The sequence below is a fragment of the Aplysia californica genome, unplaced genomic scaffold, assembly GCF_000002075.1.
Source record: "Aplysia californica isolate F4 #8 unplaced genomic scaffold, AplCal3.0 scaffold00246, whole genome shotgun sequence".
Lineage (NCBI taxonomy): Eukaryota > Metazoa > Mollusca > Gastropoda > Aplysiida > Aplysiidae > Aplysia > Aplysia californica.
The window spans coordinates 354,678-373,516 of NW_004797516.1; the positions used below are offsets into that span (position 1 = coordinate 354,678).

Sequence of the window (18,839 nt, forward strand, 5' to 3'; positions counted from 1 at the left end):
CAGGTCAATTAATAATAATAATAATAATAATTGCATTTATATAGCGCATATCCATGCTCAAGAGCATGCTCTATGCGCTTTACAACTATCATTACCCCAGCAGACCCTCTGAGAACACTCGGAAACATCCTCGGCTTCCGCGGAAGCATACAGTGCAAGCTGCGGATTTCACGCGCTCAAACACTATCAAACTGACAAGATCATTCACTGTCTATAGCCGGGTACCCATTTCCACCTGGGTGAAGTGAGGAAAATTTGTGCAAAGTGCCTTTCCCAAGGACACAACGTCGGGCCCCTGGCGGGATTCGAACCCACGACCTTACAGTGGGGAATCCAAGAGCCTAACCACTAGGCCACCGACGCCAATTCATGTAAGAGCAATAGTTGTAGTTTTATTTTCCCCTTAATTTTCTAACTATAACAAAGAATGTAGTTCACCAATAACTAATTAGAACTAACAGTCCTACAAAAACAAAAACCTTTTCAAATTAGACTGCTGACTAAGAATACTGCATTTTCGTCTCTATCCAATTTCATTCTGTTTTTGTAAGCGTTTCACGACACTTGCAACACAATTACATCACAAAAGTGCAGAGGATAAGAGGTGTTACTAGAGAGTAACAAGCACAAAATAGAAGGAGGAGATATAAAGACCATAGATGTTGGATAACTTAGGAGCAAACCATACCAGAGCATCCGCCAACCACCCACTATATCAAAGTTTATTTTTTAAATTGTTTTGGGTAAGTGGTTTACGGTGCTCGCAACAGCATAAGGTTATAAGAGAGTGCAGGACACACAAAACATTTTTCAGTTGGTAGGAAAATTTGAATTATGTCTGGGTGGCGAAGCCTACTCTTATCGATTTTGGATCACCAAGGGATCTTTAACGTGCACAACTTGCACATGGGACCTTCTAAATTTTTTCACCCTTGTCCGAGAAAGCTATGTGTAGATCTTACCTACCATAGGATCAGGGGTGTGACTGAAGGACAGCAGTAAGAAGGAACTAAGGATAAGCAGTAGAAAGGCTGCAGAAAGAGTCAAGAGCCCAAAGGAGGTGAGGGGGTGGGGCAGAAAGCGGAGATGAAGCAGACGACAGAACATTGTTAGAGAGCAGGAAATGATATGAAAGGAGAAAACCTGAGAGAAGAAAACTTTGTGTCACTATCCAGTTTCGAACCCGGGACCTTTTGAATGAGAGGCGAACACTTTAAGCTCTAAGCCACGAGAGCCCCCAAATCCAACTTTGTTAACAAAGGGCATATAAAAAAAAGACGTATAAAATATTTTTTTATTTCTTTTATCTTATTACACAAAAAAACTAAAGTGCCAAATGATCTCACCGACAAAATCTCTGTCACTGACAGCATCTAGACTGTTTAAGGAAATCCTCTCCAGATGAAGCTCTGATGAAAGAGATAAACAGAGAACAGATCAAATCACAGACAAGATAATATGACGACACACATTGCCAAAATAAACTAAGCGACATCACCTCAGATCTTTTCTCTAAATCATTCTCAAGAATAAAATCCAAAACAAAGCATGTAATAGAGGCTTCAGCATAGTTTTGTTTAAATTGCCTTCACACTGAAAACCTTTTATCAATTACTACAAGCAATGCATATTCACAAATAACCTGCGACATCAGTCAGGTCTAAAGAGACAAACTTGGCAATTACATTTTTCTACTTTAACTATATGTAATACCAGAACACACTTACCAGACCTTAAAAACTCCCTGTCCACATCAAAAGGGTTCCCAGCAAGAGCTCCACTGACAGAGAATAGAAAGAGGAAAAAAACATTGGAATCTCACAAGTTTCCTTTTTAATCAGAGTTGGAGCTTCAGAGCTTTTTCAACAAAAACCAAGGTCATTTGAGAGCTTGGAGCTAAAACAAAATTCCCATCTGTCAGTGCAATCTACCTGTGAGTAGTCCTTATAACATCTCGAGCAAGTGTTGATTTCACACCTTAACATAATGACTTAGATTTTCCTTCTTGTGAAACTGAGACTCTTCTTTCCATTGCCAGACACTCAAGGGTACAAACAAAGTGCTCCAATGATCAAACAGCAATGGGATAGAAATCTCCAACTGCAATATCTAGGAGGCAATAATGACGGTCAGCACTAAGCACAAGAGGCATGTTGAAACCTCTAAGGATGCCACAGATTCAAGATCACATCTAACCCATGCCCCTTCTCTGTCAGATTCAAACAAATCATGAATTAATTAAAAAATTGCACCACATCAAAAGTACGCCTTTTGCCATTAAACAAAGTCTATACACCGGCATCTGTGGTGTAGCAACTTGGTGCTTTGCTGTCACATACAGGTGACATGAGTTCAATTCCAGAGTGGGGAGAAAATTTCTATCGAGTATCTCAGTCTTTCTGCAGGGACCGTGTATCCTTCTTAGCCTGGGTTGACCCCGACAGGCAGGGTCTGAAGTCAGTCATCTAAATTATCTAAGTTGTGTTCTTGGAGCTACATTAGAGAGGAGAAAAAAAGGTTCATACATCTCAGTCCCAACATGGCCTAACTATAGTCCTTCCTGCAAAAGTAAGCAAAACAGCAGTCCAACAAGAGATATGCAATTTAAAAAACCTCCCCAACAGTGAACCTAACTCACTCTTCTATATGCAAAAGCAAAGAACCTTATCCTTACACCACAGATGCTAAATATTCAAACTTGCCAACTTTTTCAAAACCCAATCAGGGACACTCAATGTTATACAACAGATGACATAACAACGAACAAAATTACGTTGAATGAAAGCGTCTGGTCTGGCGTATGACATAATGAGGGCGACTAGGGTCCTTTCTTGATTTCTGAATCCGAGACATTCCTGGGATATTATGGGAAATTAGGGACAGTTGGCAAGCCTGATAATCATAGCATCACAGAACCAGATATCCTCCCATGGGAAATACAGTCGAAATTGTCAAAGACTGCCAGCAATTGTCAGGAGAAAAGTGGTTCTCTTATTGTTTGTTTTTGTAAAGTGTTTTACGGCGCTCGCAACTGCATAAGGTCATATGAGCGCGCGGGACACACCTAATGTTTTCAGTTGGTAGGAAATTTTGAATTTTGCCCGGGTGGCGGCCGAAGCCAACTCTTATCGATTTTAGACCACCAAGGGATCTTTAACGTGCGCAACTTGCACACGGGCCCTCCGAGATTTTTCGCCCTTGTCCGAGAAGGCTAGGTGTAGATCTTTCCTACCAGAAGATCAGGGGTGTGGCTGAAAGACAGCAGTAAGAAGAAGCGAAGGAGTAGCAGTAGAAAGGCTGCAGAAAGAATCAGGAGCCCAGAGGAAGGGGCAAAGGAGGTGAGGGAGTGGGGGCAGAAAGAGGAGACGAAAGCAGACGACAGAACATTGCTAGAGAGCAGGAAATGAGGTGAAAGGAGACAAATTTATAGAAAAAAAATTTTCGGTCGCTACCCGGATTCGAACCCGGGACCTTTTGATTGAGAGGCCAACACCTTAACCTCTAGGCCACGAGAGCCCCCGTTGTTGTCTTAGATGGATGGACAATTTAGTTGCCATTATGATACTTCAAAGACATAAGGGGGAAAATGAGATGGGATTGTTTGCACAGGTGATTGTCTTGGACCGGTAGCCGTTAGAGCAGGTTTGACTAAGCTCTGTAAAAACTCTTTACCGACAACATAAATTCTTCACCAGCAACAAGACAGACTGGAAAACACAACTCAGCAGTTATCCTACCTGCCCAACACTAGGGTAGAGGACCTGTCCCTGAGCTGATCCAATCTCTGCACATCTCTCTGTAGCATGGCTGCGTAACTGTTGGAAGTTAGTTTTAGTTTTAGAGTAAGACATTCACTGCACTTGCAAAACAGTTAGGTAATACGAGTGCGGAAGATCAGAGGTGTTAAAAAAAAAAAATATAAAAAAAGAAAGAAAGATAATAAAGGCAGATGCTTGATAGGAAAGGAGGTGCAAATCACACAAGACCGCCCTTCATCCCCTCAGTGTTGAGAATAAAATACACAATAATGATTTCAGATTCAAATATGGAAAAAATGCAGAGACCGACGATAAGGGTAAGTAGGCCTAAGAACAAAAAAAGGGTATAATATGTTAGAGAGAATAATAAGGACAATACGATTACAAATGACAGAAAACATTTTATGCCTCTTTCAGCACCATATCAACATCAATTTTGATCACTTCAGAGGAGGACTGCTTCGACTAGCTGTCAGGGCAGCCTGGGATGGGCTGGATATAGGATGCAAGTAGACAGACAGAGACATTCCATAAAACAAAGAAGCAGTCTTACTTTAAACAAAAATATACCATAAGAGCAGACCCCAAATTAATGCACTTAAGTACATGTGATGTAGTGAGTCAATGTTACTGGGAGCATAAATTTACTAGATAACTTCCCAATCAAGTATTTATCAACCCGTTATAATATACATGATCACAAAAAATGCAGACAATCAAATGCCATGGCATACTGCCCCCGTGTAATTCCTGCTCTCTAAAATAGGATTATCATGGTTTTTTTCAAAGACACATCATCATGACCTAAACGCCATGTAATCAACACACACTAGTGCACAGAAAACATGAACACGGGAAACTCAAAATCATAGACAGCTTGTACATTTTGCCATTTCCTGACGGATATTATTTCTTTAATTTTTCGTTATCGGTTAACTCAAATTTTGGATGTGTCAAACACATTTGTCGATCCCCGCCATGTTTGAGTTATCCGGGCCAGACCATATACTTGACACAACTTCACCCTAGTAACCATGAGGGCCACACAGTGGTGTGTAAACACCCGTCTTCTAATCCAATTATCTCCAATTCCACTGAATCCTACACATTTTTTTCTTGAGTCTTCATAGCTTTCAGGTACCATAGCTGCCAACTTTTCCAAACCAAAAAAAAAAAAAAGATTGCCCACAAAGCCGGTCAAGACAGTGGGGACTGGTCAAGAAACCCTCTCTCCTTCCACACACACTTTTCTGCATTCAATAAATTAAAGCTAATCAAAGTAGATCTGCTGCAAAAGATCTCTCTCATGAGTTTTGCACTTATTATCATTCACAAATTCAGTCTTGAAAGTCCATAATTTTTCTTCAGCATCGACAATCCTGTGAGAAGCCATACTAGAAAACAGAAGGTATGTGTTTTCCTATACAAAAACGGACTTCAGTACTCAGACCTTCAAAGACGTAATTAAGTACATTTTTCACAAAGTGTTCGGCAGTTATGAGATACTGATCTACACAGATGTTCAAAACGAGGTGCCGCCTAAAAACATCTCATGCAATCCTTATACCTTAGTTTCAGTTTTTTAAAAAGAGTTTAACAGCACTTGCATAACATGTTGGTCACATAAGTGCAGAAGATTAGAGAGTAACATGTAAAGAAAAGATGAATGAGAAATAAGGATGATAGATCTTTGAAAGGAAAGAAGAAGCAAACACCACAAGAGCACCTTGTAACAACCCAAATCTTGTATCTACATCTGCATAACTGGGAGACAAAGACTAATCAAAGGCAAACACACTAAAAGCATCAATGATAGACCGACGAAAGTCAATAACAGGACTTCATCAAAATGGGGCATTAAACATAAACAGCAACAAAAAAACAACCTTAAAATCCAGTGGCTCCATCTGATTGGCTGAGCCCTTTGCAAGTGAGTGTAGCCAGGCATGAGCACATCAATTTCCCTGATGAAGAAGAGTCATAACCATGATTGATTTTTTTAAGTTTTAGTAAGAGTTTTACTACACTTGCAAACAATGAGGCCATATGAGAGCCAAAGATTAGAGATGTCACAAGGGAGAAACAAACACAAAAAAGAAGTCAGAGAGATCAGTAAGATAGATGTTTGATAGAAGCAAACCACAGCCAGAGTAGAGCACCCGCCGACCACCCAACCTAAAATGAGACTCAAAAAGACAGACAAACTAATAACATTCTCATATTCAGAGCTGCCAACTGGCAATGATAAAAATCCAAAACATTGCAGTAAATAATCAAAAACCAGTTTGGGCACTGGAGTTTGAGAAAAGAGAAATGCATTGACACAATAACCGTCATTTAGTGTTGGGGGAAAAAGCGAGACAGAAACAACAGGGAAGAGAAAGAAAAAAAATAAGATCTACCAGAAGTATCCTCAAAGAGTCTACATAACAAGAGGGGCCACTCCTCTCTTTGAGCCAATTAAAAAAGCGTCCTCAAAATTCTGTGGCGCCCTCTTCGCAAATGTGCACCCTTTGCGAACAGAGTTACTCTACTTGAGTTTTTAAAAATCAAAGTGAAACTAGCAAGTTTTTAAATAAATTTCGGAAGAATGCTTTTTTTTAAATGGTTACACCGACAAAAAACTTCTTCCGGCGGAAAGGGTGATTGTTTTCTTCATTTAATTTGTCTTTGGAATGAAAGGCGAGAGGTCATTAAAATTTTTAAAACCTAAAACTCTGCACTGAATGAACCCGAACTGCTGATGAACAGCAGTCGATCTGCGCACGCAAGGAGGTGCTATTCCTATTCTTCTTCTGGAAAAATGAAAGAGAGCTTCAAAACAGACTGCAGCGCCATCTGAAGCAAAGAGCGAACTTCCAGCGGACACTTTTTTGGCTGATTGGCCCATCTTGTTATGTACTATCTTTGGTATCCTACAACCACACACAATTAAATACTAGAATCTGGTGAAAAACCAAGAGGAAACCAAATACGTTACTCATTATTAAAGTATTCTTTGCGGAGGTGTTATGCGGAAGAGCTCTTACACTTCAGCCCTGCTGACCATGACACGGACAAGCTCACAGATATGTCGTGTCAACGTCTTGACTGCATCGGTCATCCACAATCTCATGTCCATGGCCACCTGGTCATTCCTGCTGCGTCCAGTGTGAAGCTTGCCACCAGCTGATCCTATCAATTCCTGGTGAGAAAACAGAGAACAAAATAGTTTTTAAGGGCCACACTTCATGTTGAAATATTGCGAACTCACAGTACTACCTGTTGAACCTACCAGTTCCTGAACCAAGACGAGAAAATGAAATAATCATCAAAGGTCCTTCTTCACAACCAACCATTCTTGAGGTTGTACTTTTGTTTATCTAGAAAATTCTTTGATGAATGTTGAAATACACTGAGAAAAATCTCCAAATAATGAAGGCAGTAAGCATAATGTCGCGGGGGGGGGGGGGGGGGGGGGGGGGGGTAGGTCCACGTTAGAAGATTTTAGAGGTAGGCACCCGCCAAATATATGTCTACTTTTGTCATCGAGAGAACTGAGAAATGGAAAAGAAATGTAAAAATGAAGATAAGGAAGATCTACTTCATTTGTTATTCACAAACCCTGTAGGAGGGATCTGCCAAACGTGGCATAAGTATGTATAAGCCTGTTTGTGACTGTATTTCTTTATATTCAGCTAGTAAGAAAATGAGATAGTTCTTAAAGGCCAAACAAAATACATAAATGACAATTGTATGAGCCCCCTCCCTCCTCAGAGGGGAAAGACATGACAAAAGATCCCTTTGTCAATTTGGATACGTAGCACACATAACTCGCCTTTTTTCAAATTAAGAAAACATTGCATCAGGTCGAAAAATGCAGAATAAACTAAGTAAAAGGATGACACTACTACAGACCTTCAGTCGTCTCTCATTGGCAGTGTGTATGTCCTCATCTCCAGGTCGAATCTCAAAAGTTCCTGCCTCCCACTCATGCTTGACCTTTATGGTAAAAAAAAAAAAAAAGAAGCCCAGTGACAAAGTCAAAGAACTGTGGACACCAGCAAAGCCGAGACCGACCCACCATCGGATAATGGAAAGAGAGGTTATAAGTATGTTCAAAGTCAAGACGTAGCAAATACAAGAAAAAAAAGGTTACACACATTAATCATTAAAACACGAAGGAGAGGTATGTATTTGTCGCTACTTGAAGAAATGAAAGACAAGCTTTGACATGAACAAGTCTATGATACTCTCATCGCTATAATATCCAAACAACAACTCATCATATCTGTCGCAGTGTTGCACATTTAGCCAAGAACAATGCTCATTATCCAACTTTTTAATCAGTTCTAGGAGTAACCGGGTTCTGGACTAGGTTTATGACTTAACACAGCTTCCAGACTTTTTACATAGCTCTCTCTGACAGGGGGCTCTCGTGGCCTAGAGGGTAAGGTGTTCTCCTGTCATTCAAAGGTCCCGGGTTCAAATCTGGGTAGCGACGGAAAAGTTTTCTTCTCTATAATTGTCTCCTTTCACCTCCTTTCCTGCTCTCTAGCAATGTTCTGTCATATGCTTTCATCTCTACTTTCTGCCCCCACCCCTTCATCTCCTTTGTCCCCTCTTCTCAGCTCCTGAATCCTTCCGCAGCCTTTCTACTGCTACTCCGTGGCTGTTTCTTACTGCTGTCTTTCAGCCACACCCCTGATCTTCTGGTAGGAAAGATCTACACCTAACCTTCTGGGACAAGGGCGAAAAATCTCGGGGTTCCTGAGTGCACGTTGCGCACGTTAAAGATCCTTTGGTGGTCTTAAATCGATAAGAGTAGGCTTCGACCGCCACCGGGGCAAAATTCAAAATTTCCTAGCAACTGAAAATGTTTGGCATGTCCCGCGTGCTCATATGACCTTATGCAGTTGCGAGCGCCGTAAAACACCTACCAAAAAAAAAAAAATCTCTCAGACAAGTCCCTCTCGGCTATCTCCTTCCATTTTTCTTGTGGAGCGCACCTCAGTGTACTTCACCATTAGCATCTCTCTCTCCCTCTCCATTGCTCTCTCTAGAGAGAGAAAGAGAGAGAGATAGATTGAAAGGGAGGGGAGAGAGAGAGAGAGAGAGAGAGAGGGAGAGAGAGAGAGAAACAGAGAGAGATAGATAGAGAGGGAGGGGGTGGGAGAGAGAGAGAGAGAGAGAGGGTGGGGGAGAGAGAGAGAGAGAGAGAGAGAGAGAGAGAGAGAGAGAGAGAGAGAAGCCAGGATTTATTATAACATTTTGAGACGATGACGTTTTAAGAGATCAAAGTTGATGGTCAGGGACTATAACAACAATTATGGGTTACGACCATCTGCTCATTGACTCCTCAAATACCCTTCCCATTCTCAGACGCTTTGGTACTAACTCCACCCCCCCACCCCCAGACAGACAGACAGACAGACAGACAGACACAGAGAGAGAGAGAGACAGAGAGAGAGAGAGAGACAGAGAGAGAGAGAGACACAGAGAGAGAGAGACACAGAGAGAGAGAGAGAGAGAGAGAGAGAGAGAGAGAGAGAGAGAGAGAGAGAGAGAGAGAGAGAGAGAGAGAGAGAGAGAGAGAGAGAGAGAGAGAGAGAGACCCTTCATGAAAAGAAATATGAAAAAGAGCAAGGATTTCTTAAATTCAGCCAAAATAAGAACTGAAAAGGCATATGTAACAAACTTTCACTTTTCAGTGCCACTTCTGTCAAAACTGAAATATTTTACAGTCAGACCATGACCCTTACTGTTTTCCCATGACTCAGCAAATGCTATGAATATAAATATAATCAAAACACAGATTGTATATTCAATGTCTAGTTCTACACATCTGATGCCACAGGACAACATTTCACATTGAGACTCACTTTTTCCAGCCCTTCATAAATGTCTTCTCGCTCCTCCGCTGTGACCAGCTTGGCTTTCTCTAGAGCCAATACATAAGCCTGGCTACCCTGCAAAGCAAGAGGAAAAAATAAAGTATACATGACGATACTTATTGTTATTTTTTTTAAATTGTAAATTTCTTCTTCTTCTTCTTCCTCGTTCTCAATGACAGCAGCTAGACAGTCAGTCCGATGTCGTGTACAAACTGTGTAGTTAGCTTCAACTCTGAAAGACAAGTTGTAAATGATTTATACCCCCATCAACACAGTTTACATTATCTAAGAAGCAGGCTGCTTCATCCTTGCCAGTCAGAGCTAGCACAGGCTATGAAGGAAGAAAAAACTTCCTGTTTCTTTGAGCACATGCTTCATTATATCACTATCGACACAATTTGGTCACATAACCACCACAAACAGATTCTTCTATGAACAGCTTTCTTATTACTAATTAGAAGAACAAAACTATTTATATAATCTTGGACAAATAAACAATAAATAAATTTAAATTACACAATAACTTGACCTGTTAAGTGATCATGATCAAACACAGACATGCTGAAAGTTCATATTGCAGTCTATTGTAATTCTGTATTTTCAATTCACTGTAGCAATTACAGAATTGTTTAATTTGACTAGACTAAATAAATGGATAACTAATTCAAACCGATAGTCACAACTAGAGAGGGAGAAATAAATAACTTGCAACACTTCCTATCATAGTTGTGTTGTTAAGGGACATTTTGATTCAGTGCAGGGAAAAGCAAGACAGATAAACAGGAATAACAGTGGCGTCGGTGGCCTAGTGGTTAGGCACTCGGACTCGCAACCGTAAGGTCGTGGGTTTGAATCCCGTCAGGGGCCTGACGTTGTGTCCTTGGGAAAGGCACTTTACACGAATTTTCCTCACTTCACCCAGGTGGGAATGGGTACCCGGCTATAGACAGTGAAAGATCTTGTTAGTTTGTTAGTGTTTGAGCGCTTAATCAGCTGCTTGCACTGTATGCTTCCCGGGAAGCTGAGAATGTTTCGGAGTGTTCTATGGTCTGCTGGGGTAATAATATAGTGTAAAGCGCATAGAGCCTGCTGTTGAGCGGGGATATGCGTTATACAAATGCTATCTATTATTATTATTATTAAAGAAAATAAGTAAGACCAACCAATCGCCAACTTACAAGAATGCAGGAATGCAGAACTTCCTGAAAGAATCAGTAACTTAATTGTGTTGTAGGAGCCGTAAAACTCTTACTAAAAAGACTCACCTCAATATCAGCCTTCCACATGCGTTTGTCGTAGTGGATGGAGGCGTTGAACTTCTCCATGATGGGATCAACTGTCCCTGTGAATCGTCCACCCCATAATTTGTTGCCCTGCAAAGTGAGAAATACTAGCTTAATGTTTTATGAAACAGCCTCAGGCGTATTTGGGTGTTCCCTTTTCAGATACTTATAAGACTTGAGAATAACAGAAATTGCTGAGATTAACAGAGATGCTCACTCTTGAAAATTACATAAAAACAATTCAATTCCAGTGTTTATGTTTTCTTTCATTCAGTTCAAATTTTTCATTGCTGTTGAGTTTTGTTCGGGTTTTTTGTTTTTTGAGGGGGGTTTTTTTTTTTGGGGGGGGGGGGTTTGTTTTGTTTGGTTTTTTTGTTTTTTGGGGGGGTTGTTTTTTTATTGAAGAGATGGACACAGGACCAATAATGATCATTTAAAGATGCATGGCAATAAAAAAAGGGTAGACAGAAAGAAACAAATGAGGTAAAGAGAAGAAGTTAAGGTCCAACCACTGATGCCTCCAAGGCAGGCATCGGCACTGATTCGGTGACCCTTTAGGTACCCCAAGCTTTCACTGGATATCATTCTGTCTCGTTCGCAATATACAAAAAATCTATAAATAAACCAAACAAAAAGCTCAGTTTACTTTCTTTAGTTCGGCTTTTGATTCGTTCAACTAATTTAACTTGGCCTTCAGTGGTGAGCAATATTGACAATGCACACAATAGTCAAAAACTAGACACACAATGAGGGCTGCAGTAACACTGGAGATATAAGATAAGATAACATAAGATACATCTTTATTGTCCAGATCCTGGCACATTGGTTTGGTGTTAAGGAAGTGTCCAACATTTTAACACTGGAAGAGCAGGTTCCTGGACTGTCGCCATGCTCCACACCCAGCAAAAGCCGGCTTCCAACATCCTAAACAAAGACTGGTGCTGACTTATTATGCCATTGCCGGCGCACATGTGATTTTTAGTAACAAATCTTATAACAATGAACATAATAAATCAAAGAGACCAAAATGCATTATCTACTAGTATTACCTTTTCAGCCATATCGCAGGAAAAGTAAAACCACCTTACTGCACTTCTCTAGCCCTGAACCTGTCAAAGGTAAAGAGAGATAATAAGAATAAGATTACTAAGCAAAAACTAAGACCACGACTTTTTTGAAGCCTTATATCTGTAGAGACTATGACCCATAAACTTAACTGCAAATGAATTATAATGAAGACACACAACAGGAAAGTAGACAGGAAAGTAGACCATAGCACTCTGATATGATTCCATTCTGAATGTGACAGTTCCAAACACACTTTCACTAAACAAAACAAAACAAGTGGACGTGACCAGATCACAGACATTTGCATAAAAAAGGTCAGTTTTGTTATAAATACCAAAAAATGGTATTCTTTTCTGTGTTTCACTCACTACAACTTGTTTTTTACAAAAGCAAATGAGTCACGACGCGGTGAAATCAGGCTCTCATCAATTTTTGGGCATGTAGAGTTATAGGTATCACCTTAAACGTTGTTCATTTGTCTTGAATACAAGTTGAGATATTTGCAAATGAAGGAGGTTGGGGTCACCTGGTTAAAGAGGTAAATTTTTTAATTCGTAAGAAAATAGCTGCCAAAGATGAGTTATTTCCTTAGCTTGAGAGGGCGTGGAAACTGAAAAATTACATTTTTTGTGCCTTTAATCAAAGTTTTTCAGTAAAATCCACACATAAATATGTTCTTTAATGGGCATGAAAGGTGTTGAGCCAAATAACAAAAATTCAATAAAACTTCACAAGCCTGCGGGAAAATGTCAGTTTCTTCACTTTGATCATTTTGACGAGAGCCTGATTTCACCATGCTGCCTCACAAATTCATGCTCATGAAACATACAGCACAAAACAACAACATTGTACACATTCGTATGTCATTGTGTCTCCGCCAATCCCTTTTCTTTACAAAGCATTAAAGGAGCATTAAGAAGTAAGAAAAGAACCAATCATCCGTGACTGAGAATTTTAAAGTTGTCCTAGTGCTATAAATAAAACCTCTTTTCTTTTCCACGTGTTCTGAGATCTCAGTGCTTCTCTAGGTCGCATGGGCCTTTCATTTCATCATAAACCAGGAAACTTGAAAACCTTTTCAAGCTAAGTTGCCTAACTAGGAAAGCAAATGCACAGAAAGCTTTAACATCAGAGCTGCATAATTTATTCATATCTAAAATGAGCCATAAAAGTATAAATAACTTTGTCATGTGTTGGCACATCCTGTATTGCTCTTAAGCTGCATTATGCTTGTGTGCAAGCATGAGAGCCTTTTGAAATAAGATACTTTTACTTGGTGTTGAAAGCCCCAGTACTTCAGAAACCTTTGCCGGATATAAGCTGCAGCTATTCTTCTAAAAAAGGAGTGTCCTTAACTTGAAATTAAAAAGGGAGAATCATAACACCTGTATTTGGCTTCTAGTCATTATGGGTAGGTTCAAGTGCACGAAGTACAAGAAAGCCTTTTCAGTTTGCAATGACGATAGTCCAGTAAGTTATTTTACGCTTTTTCTTTTAAATGTAACAACGACTCACAGTATTATTTGGATTTCACAAACCATTTTTGCTTTGTCATTAGTCGGTTATAACTTTCTGTCTGTCTCAGCTTGGGTCATGAATGTTGAGAGAGTATCTCAGAAAAAAAGTTTTGAAAACAAAATCAATAGTATTTAAGCATTGCTAGTACAAAATTTTATGATAAGGGGTCTATCTATAAACTAGAAATATTATCATAAATTGTATTCATACAGACCACAAGGAGTTTCTTGCTCACAACTGAATCAAAGTAAGCTCTTCTTTTCCATTAATTCTGTGACAGTTTCAGAACAAAGGGGAGCACATCGACACTACAACAGATATATAGTGCAATGAAATTGCATGACTGTCATAACAGACTGAAACAATAATGACAAAATTACAGGGGGGTGGACTCTACACTCTTGGTGCCCTCCAGCCACTCACGACTCTGAAATAACACTTGTCATCCAATACCTCACCAGTAATGTAGTCTGCATCAAACTTACAAATGTAACCCCCCCCAACCCCCTGCCAAACTGTACCCCAACACAAATGTTGGTTTTCAGCAAATACAACCAGCTGGAGTTGGGGCAAAACTTTCCCTCCAAGACCATGAGAAATCAATACATCTCTAAACTACAATCCATGAATCCCCTCCCGCAGCAATTAATACTAAATCTATATTTGGCAACAAATTTGGAAATCTCTCCCCAGGAGTAATTGTCACCCTCAGGACAAACAATGAAATTATGGCAAACAGGGGAAGAAATTTTGTAATCAATTCTCCACACATACAGGTACAGTGTACAGCATCAGTACGCATCTGAATTTTCTCATTTGCATGTATAAGGAAGTTATAAACATTCTGTGTTTCTTGGTCATGTATCAGCCATAATGCCATACTTGTCTGGATCACATTTATTAATACATGCAGATGGAATCCATTTTATTAGATTTTTTGTAAATTTCAGAATTATAATATTCGACACTTATTCTGCAATGCTGCCGAGATATCTGCCATCACTGCAACTGCCTCCTGGGCATTCTTCTACTCAACAGAACATAGGTGTCAGTGTACATCATAAGTTTATAACTCTCTCTAATTAACCCAGAAGGTGATGTTTGAGATAACAGAAAACGATCTATGATTAAAAAAACATAATATAACATACTATAATCTTTTCCTTTATTGCAATTAATTTGGTGCTTGCAATCGTTTCTCAGTAGCACTGGGCCACACAGGCATAATTGAGTACTCAGAATTAACATCCACATCCGACAGGGCAAAGCCAAAAGGGGAAAATTCATGTAAAATGTAAAGTGTCTTTCTTAAGGGCACAACATTGAACCAAGCTGAGCCTCCAACCCCTGAACCCACAATCTCATGATAATTAAGAGTCTGGTAGCCCCTAGTGGCCCTAGACTACCTACTCCACAATAAACTTTACACCAAGTTAACAGAATAGAATATACAAACGAACCGCTGAAATGACCAAATGAGATCACCACATATACTTCTCTGGACCATAACTCAGCGAGGAACCTATATTTATCAGGTGAGTTCAGTCTTTAATATCAGGTCAACTCAGGATGACAGACCAGCCAGTGTACCCATTTATCCGAATTGTAAATGTTTTCCACCACCGTTATCAGGGGTCAAAAAAGTCTGCGACAAGCAGATAGTCTACCCAGTACTGTAAAAGACAAATCAGACTTGCTACAACCCAGCTGGTCTTTTTGACTGGGAAGATTGAATCCTTTTTTCTTCAAATTGAAAATCATTCATCAAAGTCGAATTATATGCAATGTATTCCATGTTCGAAGACGCAAAGATTGATTTTTTTTTTTTAAACATGACTTAAAGTAGAAAGCATTATAAGTTCAGGAAGATTTGAAGACTTGATCCTTCTTTGTGCTCAGCACAAGTCTCAAAGTGACAAATTTGATTTCGGGGGGGGGTTAGTGTCAAAGCGTCAGAGGATGGGAAGGGTGTTAATTGAGGAGTCAATGAGCAGATGGTCGTAAACTATAATTGTTGTTATAGACCCTGATCATCAACTTTGATTTTTTAAAACGTCATTGTCTCAAAATGTTTATACTGGCTTCCCTTGACAGAAATGGAAGTTTCTGTCTGACAGGTTTCAGAATTTATGAAATACATGAAATTCAGAGCGATGTCAGTACAGAGCCAGCGTTCAAACAGGGAACCATTCGCTGCAAGCCTGCCTAATAAGGCACTAAGAAAGAAATATTGGCCCAACACTGGGCAGGGAGACCCAAAACTCTACGGGATGCTGGAGGACCTGCGCCGAACAGCAGCCTTTACTCTAGAAACGGGGATCGGTCCATTTAAAAAGGCGAGAAAACGAAGAAGATAGAATATATGGTGACCTATCTCAGCATCTAGCAATCACACTATGCAACACTAGTAGTAATAGAGTTGGCAAACTATGGCCATAGCTGTTTCCAAAGAAGTTGTGCCTTTCAGATGCACTGCAATTAAAAGGATTGATTAAAGGAAAACAGACAGTACCCCCTCCCCCCTTTGAAAACTAAATTAGTCGCAACCTCCACTCAATGGCAGCAATAAGGCTTGCTATGCTGTTAGGCAGACACCTCGTTGCTGTATCACACATGATTACTATAATAGACCTGATCTAAGACAAATTAATTAAGCCCTCTATACTCAATAATACTACGGCATGCTCTCTCGCACACACACAAACACACATGCATTAAATAACTTTTACCCCACCCTGCTAGGCATTCTCATGCTCATTGAGGAAACTAATAGAAGTCAGTCTATACGCTAAAAACTTTTTTTTTTAGATTTTAATGTCAGACAGACCAAAAAAAGAAAATAATATTTATAATAGGCCTAATAATAATAAAATCATCATCATCATCACTTCAATTGCGCCTATTATATTCACCTACTCCCTTTTCGTTCCTGGTACTTGATCACCGTTAAACATTTTAAAATCGACAGCTAACACAATTACATGCTGTATGCATACTGGCCCAAACAACAATCCTTTTAAACACATACTATAGTATATAGGCCTACACCCAAAATATTATAAAGAACACATTATACAAAATTGCAATCACTGAGGCTGCTGATCACGCTTTGAAAAAAAAATTAATCAAACTAGATTCTAGTTAGCAAAAATAAAAACTTACACAAATCTAGGCCTATTGCAACAACTATAAGTCAAACCTGCCCTGACCTGACGGCCACCTCTATAAGATGGCCACCTGTACAAACGGTGGCCACTTTCCATTTCCCCCCTTGCATTTTTTCTACATAATTTAACTGTGTAAAACGGACACCTGTCCAACGCGTCCGCGGCCACCATATTTTAACACTCAACCCCTGTCACACTAAGCAATAACACCTGTCTTAGACGGCCACCTTAAATTAATTAGTGCCTCCATTACGTTTTGTCATAAATTGTGCATTGGCCCCTGGCGTTGTGGGCGAGGCATCATAATTCAATCACCTGTCGTTGTTGTTAGGTAGTCACTCCAAAGGTAAGCGTGTGATCCTTCATAACCCATAAGCCCCGCCCAGAACTCATACACAAATCGTAAGTGAGATGAGTGCAGTCACTGTTAACCCAGTCTGCAAAAAAGTATCAAAGGACGTCAACATAAACTTGCGACAGAAGCGTCGCTCGTTCTCCGAGTGGTGGCAACCCATGTGTTTGTTTTAACATGGCACTCGGTATTCCTCCTCAGATACATTTCGTTTTATTGTCACCCTTGTGCAAAATCAGCAACAAAATAAAAATTACAAACAAAATACAAACCAACAACAACAACAACAATAAAGACAACAACAATATGGGGCTACTTTCAATTGGGGCCTCAGATAGGAATGGTTTGTTTTCTTCAACTTGATCAGTCCTGCCAAAGACGGCCACCTGTCTTATACGGCCACTTTTCTCCTTGACAAGGGCTGGCCGTCTTACACAGGTTTGACAGTATTTTAAAATAATCAAGAGACTAGAAATCTAGATCAATTTTTTTTCCAACATCTTGATCTAGATTCTAGATATCTAGATCTAGATCTCTACATCTCAAGAATAAGTCGGGAAATATAACATTCTGACAAGTAACATGACTTGGTAAGATTGAAGAATACCAGACCAGCAGACTGACTAGGAATTCAGATCATGATTTTCCCCAGTTTTTAACATCTCTCAATGGAGAATCTCGGACCGGTAAATCTATTCATTAAAATTTTGTCAGGGGAGAGACCCCCCTGAAACCCCCCACCCCCTCCTCCACCCGACCCACCCACCCCACCCACAACACATTCTCGCGCAATAAGTGGTCCAGTATTCTTTAATCTTCCCCATGACTTATCACAAGTGATAACAACTTACAAACTCTGATAAAACAGTCCAAATGTAGGCTATTTCTCACAACGTTCAACATAAAATAATATGCATTAAGACAAGTGATAATTTGACATACTGATAACTTGACATACGACAGCCCTGACAAAAACCAGTCCAAATAGCTATAATAATGACAATATTACTTCTCACTACAAGAACTACTTGACCTGTGACAACTCTGATAACAGTCCAAATGTATCGTGTCTCTTGATTTGCAGCAACTTTTCACTCTAAGCAGACCCTAGTCACACAGTACAAAGCTGCCGGTAGGATACACACCTGTCACCTGTCCAGTCCAATGCACCTGTCTTCAAGCTCAAGTCAGCAAGTCAGTCTTTCCCGGAAATTTAATGTGGGCTTGCTGGAGAGTTTGCACGAACAATTATTGGCAGTGTAGGCTTACAACCTGCCACCGACAAGGACTATTACTTACTATTAATAGCACTATTTTAGCACTGTCAGGAGATTCTGTTACGATGGCCTTCAACTTTGTGCGCACTGCGTACGAGCAAAGGCAGTCTTATCCAACGACACGACAGTTCGCACGGAGAACAATAATAAACAAAGAGCCGGTTGTAAGAGGCAGTCTCAGCTGCAGGCTAATGCAACTGCCGGTGTCACAGTCTTCCAATCACGTCCGGGACGAGCTTGAAATTGTATCCGTGTCTCCTCACACTCGCACACTGCACACTGCACACACACACTCCGTCACTCACCAGCTGGTAGGCCGCACTCTTATGTTTACATTTAGTATCTCCAGAATTTTAGAGAAGATAAGCCGCACAAAAAGTGGCGAAAATTGCCAAAGCTCTGGCCTATCTGGACACTTGTGTAGCGGAGAATTCAGTCGCCCCTGAGCAAGTCAAGGCGAAACATTGTATCGTTTCAATCACCACACTATTATTTTTGTTTGGTTTATGTTTTGTTCATAATATGTTTGTCCTGACAGAAAAT

General features: G+C 40.1%; 1 protein-coding gene across 3 annotated transcripts in view; it reads right to left on the reverse strand.

Annotated features, from left to right (window-relative positions):
- The window catches only part of LOC101857188 (argininosuccinate lyase), a 33,333-nt gene extending 14,715 nt beyond the window's left edge, over positions 1 to 18,618 (reverse strand). Inside the window, exons 1-10 of one of the 3 annotated variants that reach the window (XM_005100385.3) lie at positions 18,319 to 18,618; positions 11,964 to 12,023; positions 10,897 to 11,004; positions 9,620 to 9,706; positions 7,656 to 7,739; positions 6,788 to 6,942; positions 5,645 to 5,722; positions 3,738 to 3,815; positions 1,728 to 1,780; positions 1,347 to 1,409 (exon numbers count right to left, since the gene is read on the reverse strand). In XM_005100385.3, coding sequence (XP_005100442.1) covers positions 1,347 to 1,409; positions 1,728 to 1,780; positions 3,738 to 3,815; positions 5,645 to 5,722; positions 6,788 to 6,942; positions 7,656 to 7,739; positions 9,620 to 9,706; positions 10,897 to 11,004; positions 11,964 to 11,975 — 718 coding nt within the window. In that variant the 5' untranslated portion in view covers positions 11,976 to 12,023; positions 18,319 to 18,618. Of the gene's footprint in view, positions 1 to 1,346; positions 1,410 to 1,727; positions 1,781 to 3,737; positions 3,816 to 5,644; positions 5,723 to 6,787; positions 6,943 to 7,655; positions 7,740 to 9,619; positions 9,707 to 10,896; positions 11,005 to 11,963; positions 12,024 to 18,164 lie in introns of all 3 variants that reach the window. The other 2 variants (XM_005100384.3, XM_013083640.2) reach the window with 2 other exon arrangements.
- Positions 18,619 to 18,839: the final 221 nt, after the last annotated feature.